The 15,002-nt window shown below is 43.7% G+C and overlaps 1 protein-coding gene across 1 annotated transcript in view; it reads left to right on the forward strand.

The window, feature by feature from the left end:
• LOC142599144 (putative bromodomain-containing protein 10) overlaps nt 1-15,002 on the forward strand; it is a 68,589-nt gene that overhangs the window by 44,405 nt on the left and 9,182 nt on the right. Inside the window, 2 exon segments of the mRNA XM_075738841.1 lie at nt 10,595-10,710; nt 14,793-14,980. Coding sequence (XP_075594956.1) covers nt 10,595-10,710; nt 14,793-14,980 — 304 coding nt within the window.

The raw sequence follows: 15,002 nt of genomic DNA on the forward strand, positions 1-15,002 counted from the left end.
AAAATTAAAGTATCTGTACCTCTGCTCAAAAAGGGAGACCAGGTCAGAGTGTTGTTGTGGTTTAATCCCAGCTGGTAACTAAGCACCACACAGCCACTCACTCTCCCCTCTAAGGGGATGGGGAGGAGAATGGGGGAAAACAGTTTGTGGGTTGAGATAAAGACAGTTTAATAGGATAACAAAGGAACAGAATAATATATATATATAAAAAACATATAAAACAAGTGATGCACAAATGCAATTGCTCACCACATGCAGACAAAAAACCCCCCTGATGCCCAGTCTGTTTCTGAGCAGTGATTCTGCCGCCCAGCTAGCTTCCCCAGTTCTATATGGAGCATGACATTATATGGTAGGGAATATCCCTTTGACAAGTATGGGTCTGCTGTCCTGGCTATGCTCTCCCAGCTTCTTGCGCACCTGGCAGGGTGTGAGAAGCTGAAAAGTCCTTGACTTAGTGCAGACACAGCTATGTAGGAACAACTAAAAACATCACTGTGTTATCAACATTATTCTCATACTAAATCCAAAACACAGCACTATACCAGCTGCTAGAAAGAAAATTAACTCTTTCTCAGTCCAAGCCAGGACAGTATCCACCCCTTATTCCATACCATCTATATCATGCCCAGGTGTGTTGGTTTTGCGTGGCAAGGTTTTGGTAGCGGGGGGGCTACAGGGGTGGCTTCTGTGAGAAGCTGCTAGAAGCTTCCCCTGTGTCTGATAGAGCCAATGCCAGCCGGCTCCAAGACGGACCCGCCGCTGGCCAAGGCCAAGCCAATCAGCGCCTCTGTGATAACATATTTAAGAAAGAGAAAAAACAGTTAGAGAGCGCTTTTGCAGCCAGAGAGAGGAGTGAGAAGATGTAAGAACATCTGCAGACACCAAGGTCAGTGCAGAAGGAGGGGGAGGAGGTGCTCCAGGCGCCGGAGCAAGATTCCCCTGCAGCCCGTGGTGAAGACCATGGTGAAGCAGGCTGTCCCCCTGCAGCAGCCCATGGAGGGAGGATGAGGGGGTGTAGCGATTCCACCTGCAGCCCGTGGAGGACCCCACGCCGGATCAGGTGGAGACACCTGAAGGAGGCTGTGACCCCGTGGGAAGCCCGTGCTGGAGCAAGCTCCTGGCAGGACCTGTGGATCCGTGGAGAGAGGAGCCCACGCCAGAGCAGGTTTGCTGACAGGACTTGTGACCCCCTGTGGGGGACCCACGCTGGAGCAGTTTGCTCCTGAAGGTCTGCACCCCGTGGAGGAGACTCATGTTGGAGAAGGTCGTGAAGGACTGTCTCCCATGAGAGGGACCCCACGCTGGAGCGGGGGAACAATGAGTCCTCCCCCTGAGGATGAAGAAGCGGCAGAAACACCGCGTGAGGAACTGACCGTAACCCCCACTCCCCGTCCCCCTGTGCCGCTGAGGGGGGATGGAGGTTGAAGCCGGGAGTGAAGTTGAGCCCGGGAAGATGGGAGGGGTGGGGGGAGGTGTTTTAAGATTTGGTTTTATTTCTCATTCCTCTACTCTGTTTTGCTTAGTAATAAATAAGATGAATTCCCTCTCTAAGTTCGGTCTGTTTTGCTCGTGATGATAATTAGAGAATGATCTCTCCCTGTCCTTATCTCGACCCGTAAGTTTTCTTTTATTGTAGCTTTTCTCCCCTGTCTGGTGAACCAGGGGAGTGATAGAGCGGCTCTGGTGGGCACCTGGCCCTCAGCCAGGGTCAACCCACCACACCAGGTCCTATGCTTCCCAATACATTCCATTTAATCACCATCACTTTTCCTGTCTTTGATATCATTCCTTAGTCTATGGGCCATCCCTCTAAAATGTCCACTGAGTTCCTTTAGTCCATGACTTTTGGACTCCATCTGTCATAACAGTCTCTCAGGGCAGGGGAGATGGTGTGTGGTGTTGGATTGTTGCATGCTGCATCCAGAGCTCGTAGCTGATGTATCTGACGCAGTCCATGCTCACGGTGTGTGTGTTGCAGATGTCAATCTCGAGGAAGTTGCTGGGCGCTGGTTGCTGAATCCAGTTCTGGTTTCATCACCTCTGCACCTTGCTTGGTTTCATCAAAGTTCATTCTTCATTAGTCTGGGTGATTCTTACTGTAATACCATTGTTATGGCATATAGCAATCATAGTAGTGATGGCATGCAGTATTATGTAGCAATCAATCAACACCATACAATATAAATAATTGGCTATTCTCACCCAAAATCAAATCCCCTTGAGGCACACATAGGACTTCCCCATCCTTCCGCATCACCCACCAAGTGCACCTAGGTCCTTGAGCAAAAGCAGTCCCACAGTTCAGTTTGCCTTTGCCCAAGGCCGGGCTAACCCAGACTGTCTTCCCTAACACAGTCTTCATGTGCACTAGGGGGACTTTATCCCCTTCTACAGTACGTGGAAGTTTTGATTGGGCAGGGCCAGCTCAATTGGTAGACCCCTTAGTGTTAAGTAACCAGGTGGCCTTTGCTAAATGTGTGTCCCAGTGTTTGAGGGTCCCACCACCCATTGCTCTCAGTGTAGTCTTTAACAGAAAGCTTGTGTTTCCTTTTTGCTAGTTGGTGGAGACATGGCTGATATTTTGTTGATCACATCCATTGGGATCTGATGGCATCCATCTTGCCATTTTAAAAACTGGATCTCCTGTGCAAGCCCCTTCACCTTACTTTGTTTATAGCAAAACTGGCTTTCAGAAGGATTTGGACTATTTCATTCCCTTTCTCAGAAACTTCCTCTGCTGAGTTGCCCCATACAATGATGTCCTCAATGTATTGCAGGTGCTCTGGGGCTTCACCCTGTTCCAGTGCAATTTGGATCAGGCCATGGCAAATGGTGGGGCTGTGTTTCCACCCCTGGGGCAGTGGATTCTAGGTTTACTGGACAACCCTCCAAGTGAAAGCAAACTGTGGCCTGCACTCTGCTGCCAAAGGGATCGAGAAAAATGCATTAGCTATATCCATAGTGGCGTACCACTTGGCTACCTTTGACTCCATTTCATATTGGAGTTCTAGCATCTCTGGCACCACAACGTTTACCAGCGGAGTGACTTCATTCAGGCCACGATAGTCTACCGTCAGCCTCCACTCTCCATTAGATTTTCACACTGGCCATATGGGACTGTTACAGGGTAAGCGAGTTCTGCTGATCACACCCTGACTCTCCAGTTGACGAATTAACTTGTGGATGGGAATCAGGGGGTCTCGGTTACTTCAATATTTCTGCTGGTGCACCATTGTGGTAGCGATCAGCACCTGTTGTTCTTCGACCTTCAGCAACCCCACAACAGAATGGTCCTCTGACAGATCAGGCAAGGTAGACAACTGTTCAGTTTCCTCCGTCTCCAAAGCAGCTACTCCAAAAGCCCATCAGTACCCTTTTGGGTCCTTGAAATACCCTCTCCTGAGGTAGTCTATGCCAAGGATGCATGGATCCTCTGGCCCAGTCACAATGGGGTGCTTTTGCCACTCATTCCCAGTTAGACTTACTTCAGCTTCCAATACAGTTAACCGTTGGGATCCCTCTGTCACTCCAGAAATACAGGTCTGTCTGGGGAACTGCCCACTGGAAGCTGGAGCAGCAATTTTTATGGAAGTACCTCCATTTGAGATTTTTTCCTTGCAATTCACGTACCCATGCCTCTAGTTGTAAGGTAGGTTTTCCATCCCACTTCCTCATGTCCTATCCGTGGTCACGCACGTAAAACCACAGGGTGCCTCATGGTGTGTACCCTCTATATCCTCTCTCTTGAGCAGAGGAACGCTTACTCCTAATAGCTGAGATACTGATCTGTACTGGTGTGAAATAGGACATATCCTCTTTGAGTTGCGGGACCTCCTAGGACAGTTTCTTGAACGGGTTTTTGGATTTTTCAGACAGTCTTTCTATGGCTGAGACACAGGTCCATAGGGAGGAAAAGAGATTTTCTTTGTATTGCTGGAGTTGGCCAGCCACTTCATCCACTGTTGGTGCCTCTTCCTCCTTCCAGGCCAGTACTGCCAATGATTTGGCATACGCTGGTGGTGCGCTATGTACAAACCTCCACCACATGGGTCAGATACATTGGACTTCATCTGGATCTGTGGGTAACTGCACATTGTCCAGGTCATAATAAACCGTCTCCCGCATGGCTAATTCCCTCAGGTACTGGATGCCTCTCTCCATGGTGGTTCACTTGCCTGGATGACGTACATCATCTTCACTGAAGGGATACCTTTCCTTCATGCTTGACAGAAGTCATCTCCAGAATCTTCATGAGGACTTCATGAGGTTCACATGGGCCCACCTCTCCAGCCTGTCAAGGTCCCTCTGGATGGCATCCCTTCCCTCCAGCATGTTGACCACACCACACAGCTTGTTGTCATCGGCAAACTTGCTGAGGATGCACTCGATCCCACTGTCCATGTTGCCGACAAAGATGATAAACAGTTCCAGTCCCAATATTGACCCCTGAGGAATGCCATTCGTCACTGATCTCCATCAAGCCGTTGACCACAATTCTTTGCGTGCAACCATCCAGCCAATTCCTTATCCAGCGAGCGGTCCATCCATTGAATCCATGTGTCTCCAATTTAGAGACAAGGATGTCATGTGGGACAGTGTCACATGCTTTACACAAGTCCAGGTAGATGATGTCAGTTGCCCTTCCCTTGTCCACCAATGCTGTAACCCCATCATAGAAGGCCACCAAATTTGTCAGGCACGATTTGCCTTTAGTGAAGCCATGTTGGCTGTCACCAATCACCTCCTTATTTTCCATGTGCCTGAGCATAGTCTCCAGGAGGGTCTGCTCCATGATCTTGCAAGGCACGGAGGTGAGACTGGCCTGTAGTTCCCTGGGTCTTCCTTTTTTCCCTTCTGAAAAATGGGGGTTGTGTTTCCCCTCTTCCAGTCAGTGGGAACTTCACTGGACTGCCACGACTTCTCAAATATGATGGAGAGTGGCTTAGCATCTTCATCCGCCAGTTCCTTCAGGACCCGCGGATGCATCTCCTCAGGTCCCATGGACTTGTGCACCTTCAGGTTCCTTAGATGGTCTTGAACCGGATCTTCTCCTGCAGTGGGCGGTTCTTTATTCTCCCTGTCCCTGCCTTTAGCTTCTGCGACCTGGGCAGTGTGGCTCAAGCCCTTGCCAGTGAAGACTGAGGCAAAAAAGTCATTGAGTACCTCAGCCTTCTCCATATCCTGGGTAACCAGGTCTCCCGTATCATTCTAGAGGTGACCCACATTTTCCCTAGTCTTCCTTTTACAGATTCACAAATTGGTAGGGGTTGGAAGGGACCTCTAGAGATCATCTAGTCCAACCCCCCTGCTAGAGCAGGATCACTTAGAGCATGTTGCACAGGATTTCATTGATTTTATCACTGACATACCTATAGAAGCTTTTCTTATTGCCCTTTATGTCCCTGGCCATATTTAATTCTATCAGGGCTTTAGCTTTCAAAAGTAAGTAAATGTATAGTTATTAATAGCTTCTGACAGATGGCTCCTGAAGTATGGAGATGAAGCCATCGATGTTGCTCTGCTGACGCTGAATACAGATTCGGCTACTGCTGAATACAAATACAAAACTGGTCTGACTATCAATGATTTTATCATACCATAAGGCAGTAGCACACTGAATAGCAGAGTGATAACCTTAATCCAACACCCAGAGTTGAGAAACCTCACATAAACACTGATAACCAGCATATGTGGCAAGTAAGCTGTTACATAACACAACTCTCAGAACAACTTTGAGATCAAATAAAACAACATTGTGACCAGTGGACCAGTAATGATTAAACTAATATAATAAATGCTTGTAACATATTTGTTTTAACATGCTCTGGTTGGATCTGTCATTATCTCAACCCTTCGTGCCCCACGTTGGGCACCAAAAAGGACTATCATGGTTTAATCCCAGCAGGTAACTGAGCACCACACAGCCGCTCACTCCCCCTCCTCCCTCCAAGAGGATGTGGAGGAGAATGGAAAAAAAACAACTCATGGGTTGAGATAAAGACATTTTAACAGGATAACAAAGGAAGAAAATAAGAATAAGAATAAGAATAAGAATTAGAATAAGAATAGCAATAAGAATAGCAATAACAATAGCAATAACAGAAGTGATGCACAAATGCAATTGCTCACCACATACAGAAAAAAAAAACACCCACCCCATGTCCAGTCTGTTTCTGAGCAGCGAATCTACATCCCTGCTAACTTCCCCAGTTCTATATGGAACATGACATTATATGGTAGGGAATATCCCTTTGGCCAGTCTGGGTCAGCTGTCCTGGCTATGTTCTCCCAGCTTCTTGTGCACCTGGCAGGGCGTGAGAAGCTGAAAAGTCCTTGAGTTAGTGTAGACACAACAACTACGTAGCAACAACTAAAAACATCTGTGTCTTATCAACATTATTCTCATACTAAATCAAAAACACAGCACCATACCAGCTGTTAGAAAGAAAATTAACTCTATCCCTGCTGAAACCAGGACAAGTGTCTAGAAAAAAGAGATTTGAGAAAAGGTATGAGCAGACATTCAGGGATGAAATTTTCATAGTAGCTAAAACTGTGAGAAGGAGATAGACACCCACATACCACTTAATATACTACAGTCACAAAGCAATTGAGGGAACTTTTTCCCCTCAAAAACTTCAAAAAGTGTTTCCTGACATGGCAGGAATCTACAGTGAAGGTGGCCTTTGTTTTAGATGAATGGCTGTATCAGTTGAGTGGGTCAACTGGTTGTGTAAATGATCTTCCCTAAGTTAATCAATAGAAAGTATTATGAACGTCCTGAGCCAGCCAGACCAACATGTGGGAAGTGTATATGTAGCTCAGCCTAACATAGAGTATAAAAACTGAACAGCCAACAAAATTAATTTTGAAGAGAGCAATGGACTTCATCTGGCTTCAACCCGTGTATTCCTTCTCAGAGACTGGGGATGCCCAGCATCATAATGGTGAGGATACAGAGACCAGTATTGGGAATTGTGTTTGTATTGTGATCCAACTGTATGTTGCAATTGCTATATTGTGTTTGTGTTGTGATTTCAGTATATTTCTGTATCACTCCGCTAAATCAAAGTTTCATGCAATTATCAAATACTTTCAAATAAATAAATTTGATATCAAACATTAAACCCTCATCATGTGGAATATCTAGAAGAACCTTGTCAGAGAGTATTGGACTCTTTAAAGGAGGAGAAATGTGACCTGTGATAATTTTGTTCTTCCCTGAAGTAATAATTAATATAATGAAGTCTTGAAGTCTGTTCTTGACTAAATCTTCTACCTGCGTCTATTCAGCCCATGAAACAATTTTTTCTTCATAGTTCTTTCAGTGACCATATCTAGTTCATATTTGATTTTTCCTTATATAAATCAGACTGCCTTATTTACAGGTAAATAAGTCTCTTCAGCTTTATCAGCTTCTCCTTTTTACTCTCCAGGTAATTCTCATGAGTTTTTTTATTCTATCTTGTTTTCATTCATCCTATTCTTTGCTAAGCATAAGATTCCAATCTGACCAGATAATCTCTGATCAGGTTCTTTTAGATATTCCTCACATGTAGAATTTAATTTTTAATACTAAATGTACTTATTTGAAGTTATTTGATGTTACATGGGATTTGGATTTAGCAGAGTACTGAAAGCACAGCAATGTATTGAAATCACTATACAAGTACAAATTACACTTATCAGAGTATACCAATTGCAATATACAGCTGAATCACAAACATGATTCTCATTACTGGTCTCTATATTATGCTCACCTTCATGATGCTGGGTGTTCCCAGTCACCAGGAAGCAATATGTGGGTTGAAACCAGTTCAAACTTGTTGCTCCCTTCAAAGTTCTTTTTGTTCATTATTCTGGTTTTATACTCTATTTTGAGCTGAGCCATGCATATACCCCCCCATGCTGGTCTGGCTAAGGAAGACATATATTTGCATTCTTTATATTAACTCAGGGATGAACAGTTACATAGCCATTTGTTTCATTGAACTGATATAACCAGTTGATTTGCTCAACTGGTTGACTTAGTTTACCCCAGTTGACCCACCCAACTGATGTAGTGTTTAGCTAAAACAAAGGCTACCCTCTGGTCCCCTTTGTGTTAAGTTCAGCTTGTTTTGGAACAGCTGTGGTCAGTCACTCCCTACCTTCTTCCCTGACCTTCATGAGCTATGACATAGCCCTTGCCTAGCTCCTCACAGTCTTCTTCCATTGAAGGAGTTCATTGATTGATTGGTCATATAATCACATTGTTTATTTTGGCTATTTTGATTTTTGATATGATACATTCCACTAATATTATGCAGTATATCAACTCATCCTTCTACAACTCTCTATGAAACATTATACGTGGTCTTTAAGAGGAAAATAAATCTGCATTGTTAATATTGGTTTATACATTCACAGCTAATTCTGTTGACTATTGAAACTAATAAGCAATATCAAATGCCTAATTAGGCTACAATATACAAGTAGGCTATTTTCTAAAACAGTACCTGATGGAAGCTTATCTTCAGTATGTTACACATGCACTATGACTAGGCCACAAATGGGGGGATATTAGAAGACAATCTCCTGACTTCTGTTTTCAACATCAAACGTTGTATGGTAATATGGTACCATTTTCCATATAAAAACTTTGGGGTTTGTAACTTTAATTAAAGAATAAATGAATAGCCATTAATTCTGTTCTGTAACATCTAAATGATTATTCATAAAAATAAACAGTGTCTCAAGTCCTCAAATAAGCATGCAGCTTGACATTGTACAGTACACAGTGGGCAGACCTGCTAGGAACAGGTAGAAAGGAATTTGTTCCACTAGTCACGGAGAGCACTGTTGCAGACTGCTGAAAGGCTGCCATGTCAGGCCTGGATCAGCTTTTCCCGCCCTAAATTTCTGTGCATGCTAAAATACAGATAGCTATTAAAGAACAGAGCTCTACCAAAATCTAAAGACATATATAAAAAAAGTTCCTAAGTCTGTCTTCTTTTTTTGCTGCAGAACCATACTGTCTCCTGTCTTGTCAGAGAGGTTGTTAAAACAAAATCATCAATGAAGTAAAAATGCACTGAATTGGTATAGTGACAGAAGCATTATAATGTACATTATCTGATTGTGTAGCTGCCCATATATACATGTTTTCTCATTTTTGTGAGTGACTTCATAATAAAGTTTTAGAACAAATATTTATAAGGCATACATGTTTAAGAATGTAAAAAGATGTGTTTCATAGCATTATATTCACTGTGATATTTTTTTTTAAAGATTGCATATTGCCTGTCAGGAAGCAGCAAGAATAGCTGCTCTGCAAATGTAGGTGAGCTGGGAGCTGAGGGTGACAGCAAGGCAGGGGCAGTGCCCTCACCAACAGGATGCACTTCCACTGCACCCAAGGAAGAAGAGCAGAGCAGGTCTAGTAATGGTAATCAGGGTCAACTACAATCCAGTTATGGCCAGGCAAGTTCAGAGTGACAAGGCAGGGCCGAGGTCAAGCCAGGTTGGGGTCAGTAAGGTATGCTGAGCATAACTCAGGGAAGACCCAAGGGTGAGGGCCTGAGCTTAAATGCAGGCCGGAGCAAAAGAGGGAGGTCCCTGCCAAGGCATCTCCCAGCTCTTTCTCACACTTGGTTTTCCCAGCAATCTGATCCCAAGTTGCATGGCTGCACCATATCAGCATATGTGCCCTTGAGCACAGGCAGCCAAACCCCAAGGAGCAGGGGCAGGGGGAGGGTGCAGAGCTTGTTGGTTCCCTCAGGGCCCCCACAGCAACTATTTAAATGAATACCAAGGAAAACTGTGTACTGTGCATGCACACTACTCATTTTTTCCACAATGTTTTCTTATCCTCAATCAGCCTTTCCATTTTTAACAAAACAAGAATTCTTTATGGACATATACATGCTAAATTTCAGTTTAGAAAATAAAAGAGTTTTTAATTGCAAGAATGAGTTAAAAAAACTAAAGGTTTTTACATCTGCAATGTGTTCCTTACTCCATAGTCTGTTACTTTATAAATGGCCAACAGAACTTTCCTTTTAATAACTTTATCTAGAATTTTGGATGAGCAAAGTATAATGCAAAGTGTGCGTGTGAATTCTGAAAATGATACCAACCTTTTTTTTTTGTAAGGGTCTATATAAATTATATCATTTATACATTAAATGAAATAGTTATACAATTTTTAATAGAAATATCTTTTTAATATTAACTTTTGAAGCTTTGCATATTTGATTGCCTTTTTTGACCTGAAATGTCTACAACATATATTAAGGTTACTCATATAGGCAATTTTAAACATGTGGTGTAATTGTTAGCAGGGTTCTATTCATTTCTAATTTTGAGAAATCTGAAAAAGTAAACATCTCTGCACTGTTGCTTTTATAAATTAGAATATTATCTCTTTGCACTATACAAACTGTAGAGTATTAGGTTTGTCTTATGAAGGTTGGTAATAGACATTGTGAGACTTAATATTGTTCTAGTCATTATTTTACTAGGTTGTAAGTGTACCAAGATTGTTGTAGGACTACTATAGTATAACAAGATTCAGATATAATGCAATGCTAAATGTTATTTGTGTCTGCAGGGAAAATGGTACCATCGAAAGCAAGCTGTAAAGGAATTACATAGTACATTGATACGACTACTTAATGAACTGTTACCATGGGAACTAAAGCTAATGAAAGCATTTCAAAGAAACAGGTAATTAGCTGCTCTTTTTAGCAATAATACAAGAAATTTGAAACAAAATCCAGTTCCTTACTTTTAAAACCAGTCAATCTTAGCTGGCTTCTAAAATCATGGTAATTAAGATATTTTGAGAACAGAAATGATATCTAAGTAGCATTTTAGTCTGAAGAGATAAATGTCATTTTTGTAACAACAGATTTACTGATTACAAATAAATTTGAGATTTAATCCCTGTTTTTTTCCCCACGATGCTCTAGAATCCCTAAGCATGCTTGTCTCTAGCTATGGCATATCATAAGCTAGCTGTGGTTAATATTGCTGTTTGTTTGATCAAAAAATTCCTGAAAAACAGTATTAAAAAACCTGGACCAAGTCTTCTTACAACTTTTTAAGTCAGTCTATGGTATTAATTACTACCTAAAACTACCTTGAGGTCATGAGGTCATTAACAACCTCATAAGAGAACTAGTTCTTAAATTGTTAGAGTCTTCCTAGTTTTGTAAATTAGTGTATATCTAGGATTATGTGTATCAGACAAGCATCAGTGTAGCAGTGATAAGATTAAAGATAGTCAAGATGGGTAATTGTCATGGTTTAGGCCCAGCCGGCAGCTGAGCGCCACGCGGCCGGCCGCTCACTCCTTCCCCAGCATGATGGGGAGGAGAAGTTAACAAAAGGCTCGGGTCGAGATAAGGACAGGGAGAGCTAATTATCATCACGAGCAAAACAAACTGAACTTAGAAAAAGGGATTCATCTAATTTATTACTAAACAGAATAGAGCAATGAAAAAAAAAACAAGTAACATCAAGCCTTAAAACACCTCCCCCCACCCCTCCCCCCTTCCCGGGCTCAACTTCACTCCCTGCTTCAAACCTCCGCCCCCTCAGCGGCAGGGGGGAGGAATGGGGGGAGGGGGATGGGGGTTGCGGTCAGTGCAGCGCACGTTGTTTCTGCTGCTTCGTTGTCCTCGGGGGGAGGACTCCTCTCATCGCTCCCCTGCTCCAGCATGGAGTCTCTCCCACGGGCTACAGTCCTTCCCGAACTGCTCCGGCGTGGTCTCTTCCATGGGGTGCAGACCTTTAGGAGAAAACTGTTCCAGCATGGATCTCCCACGGGGTCACAAGTCCTGCCACCAAAACCTGCCCTGGCATGGGCTCCCCTCTCCACGGGTCTACCGGTCCAGCCAGGGACTTGCTTCAGCCCGGGCTTCCCACAGGCCACAGCCTCCCTCGGGTGCCTCCACCTGCTCCAGCGTGGGGTCCTCCACGGGCTGCAGGTGGAATCTCTACACCCCCTCATCAGTCCTCCATGGGCTGCAGGGGAACAGCCTGCTTCACCATGGTTTTCACCACGGGCTGCAGGGGGAATCTCTGCTCCGGTGTCTGGAGCACGAGCACCTGCACCTGCACGAGCACGAGCACGAGCACCTGCACCTGCACCTGCACCTGCACCTGCACCTGCACCTGCACCTGCACCTGCACCTGCACCTGCACCTGCACCTGCACCTGCACCGACCTTGATGTTACATCTCCACACTTCCCCCTCCAGATGTAAAAAAAACTTCCCCCCTTCTTAAATATGTTATCACAGAGGCGCTGATTGGCTTGGCCTTGGCCAGGGGCGGGCCCATCTTGGGGCTGGCTGGCATTGGCTCTGTCAGACATTGTGGAAGCTTCTAGAAGCTCCTCACAGGAGCCACCCCTATAGCCCATGCCCCCACCCGCTACCAAAACCTTGCCACACAAACCCAACACAGTAATATCAGCAATGAAAATGAGGTGAGGACTAGAACCCAGATTCAAAGCCCTTTAAGGACTACATATGTTGCCACTGCATCTTGAAGCTTGTGCTACTGTTGTCTGTTAGCTAATGTCACACTCATCTTAGAAGGAGGATCCAGGGAACTACAGGCCAGACAGATTAGTAACTGTTGGGAAAGTTATGGAGCAAATCCTCCTGGAAGCCACTTCTAGGCACAAGAAGGACAAGAATGTGACTGGGAACAGCCATCATGGATTTACCAAGGGCAAATCATGCCTGACCAACTTGATTGCTTTCTACAATGAGCTGACTGACTCTGTAGACAAAGGGAGAACAGTGAATGTTGCATACCTTTGGCCTTTGACACAGTCTCCTATAGTATCCTTAGAGCCAAATTGGTGAGGTATGGACTGGATAAGTGGACAATAATGCGTGTAGAAAATTGACAGGGCTTCTGAGCTCTAAGTGTCACAATCAGCAGTACAAAGTCCAACTGGTGGCTGGTTACTACTGGTGTCCCTCAAGGATCAATACTAGGGCCAACACTGTTGATTGTCTTTAGTAATGACCTGTATAATGACTCAGAGTGCATTCTCAGCAAGTTTGTGAATGACACCAAATTGGGAGGGGGTGGTCAATGTGCTGGAGAGAAGAGCTATTATTCAGAGGGATCTGGACAGGCTGAAGAAATGGTCTGACAGGAACCTCAAGAAGTTCATCAAGGATGAGTACCAAGTCCTGCACCTGGGCTGGAATAACCCTATGTACCAGTGCAGACTGGGGGTCCACTGGATAAAAAGAAGCCTTGCAGAAAAGGACCTGCAGGTCCTGGTGGGCAACAAGTTGAATATGAACCAGCAGTGTGACCTTGCAGCAAAGGAGGCCAACAGCGTCCTGGGCTGTACTAGTAACAGTGTAGCTAACAGGTTCGGGGAAGTGATCCTTCCCCTCTACTTGTCACTTGTGAGACCACATCTGGAGTCTTGTATCCAGTTCTGGGCTCCCCAGTGCAAGATAGACACATACTGGAGCAAGCCCAACAGAGGGCCACCAAGCTGGTCAGGGGGCTGGAACACATGACATATAAGGAGAAGCTGAGAGGACTGGATTTGTTCAACCTGGAGGAGAGAAGGCTCAGGGGAGACCTTATTGTTGCCTGATCAGACGATGCAGAGAAGACAGAGTCAGACTCTTCTCAGAGGTGCAAACCAATCAAGTAAGAAGCAACAGACACAAGTTGGAACATGGGAAATCCCGATTAGATATAAGGAAAAAATTCATCATGAGAGTAGTCAAATGCTGGAACAGAGGCCCAGAGAGTTTGTGGAATATCCACCCTCAGAGGTGTTCAAAACTTGACTGGACAAAGCCCTGAGCAACCTGATCTAATTAAACTTACTTTGAGCAGGGAGTTGAACTAGAGACCTCCAGAGGCCCCTTCTATCCTAAATAATTCTAAGATTTAAGGAAGTACCAAAACCTTATTTTTACTGTCATAGTGGTTGAGTTTAGGTCCAGGCTAGAATCTATATTCTAGCCTAGACAATTTGCTAATTACTAGCATCTCTTAATTGTTTTCTTAATGAATCTCTCTGATGTCGTGTTTACCACTGGCTGAGCTCTGTAGTTCACTGTATTTATATGCTAAAATACCACTAGATATCATCTGAGCAATGATATAGAAGAAAGAACAAGGGAGAAAGTAGCATTGTGTGACTATCAAGGCAAATATTGTGTCATGGTGGATATAATTTCACAAGAGTGTTCAAATGGAGCAAAGTATTTACTTCTATCTTCTGCACATTCCTAATGGAATATGAGCTTCTGGAAGTGGGTGACAGCTCTTTTAGTGGCTGAAAAATAAGGAAGGTGTTTTTCCAAAAAAAAGGAACATTATGGTCATCTAATTGCACCAAAGATATGACGCATTCCTGAAAGCAAGAATTGCTTATTTTTCTAGATGAAGCTTTCTTCAGAGGAAATAATAGATGTGTAGATTTGTTACAGATGTACCTGTATTGATTAGGGTATTAATTATCATAGTGTAAGGTGGAAAGCAGGAAATGGAGACAGGAAAGTAGTGATGGGTCAAATTTTACTCAGTCTTGTTGCTTATTGTTAAAAAATTAAAGAGGACAGAATTTCATTTCAGTGAGGGAAGACTTTTAGACACTTGAATATAGCTACCCTGCACATTTTTAAAGGGCATAGGTTATTGTAGGTTATCTTTTCTATTTGATTTTTTGGGGGGGAGAAACTTACAAATAAAAGCATGAAAAAATTGAGTATTGTTCCTCAGTGAAGTTAGTTGCTGTGTGTCATTATTTTCAAGGTCTGGATTGAAGAAAGACTATGATAACTTTCAAAGACAGCTAGACTATGATAAATTTACCAGAGAATTATGGAGTAATGACAAAAGTGAGGGTGATGCTGGCAAAGAGCCTTTTGAAGTAATAGCCAGTAAATCTTCAGAGTCTGTAGAACATGAGGCTGTTTCCAAAAAAGATCATCTAGACTTTGGTAAGTACTTACCGAAATTTAA

Source organism: Balearica regulorum, chromosome W, assembly GCF_011004875.1.
Source record: "Balearica regulorum gibbericeps isolate bBalReg1 chromosome W, bBalReg1.pri, whole genome shotgun sequence".
Lineage (NCBI taxonomy): Eukaryota > Metazoa > Chordata > Aves > Gruiformes > Gruidae > Balearica > Balearica regulorum.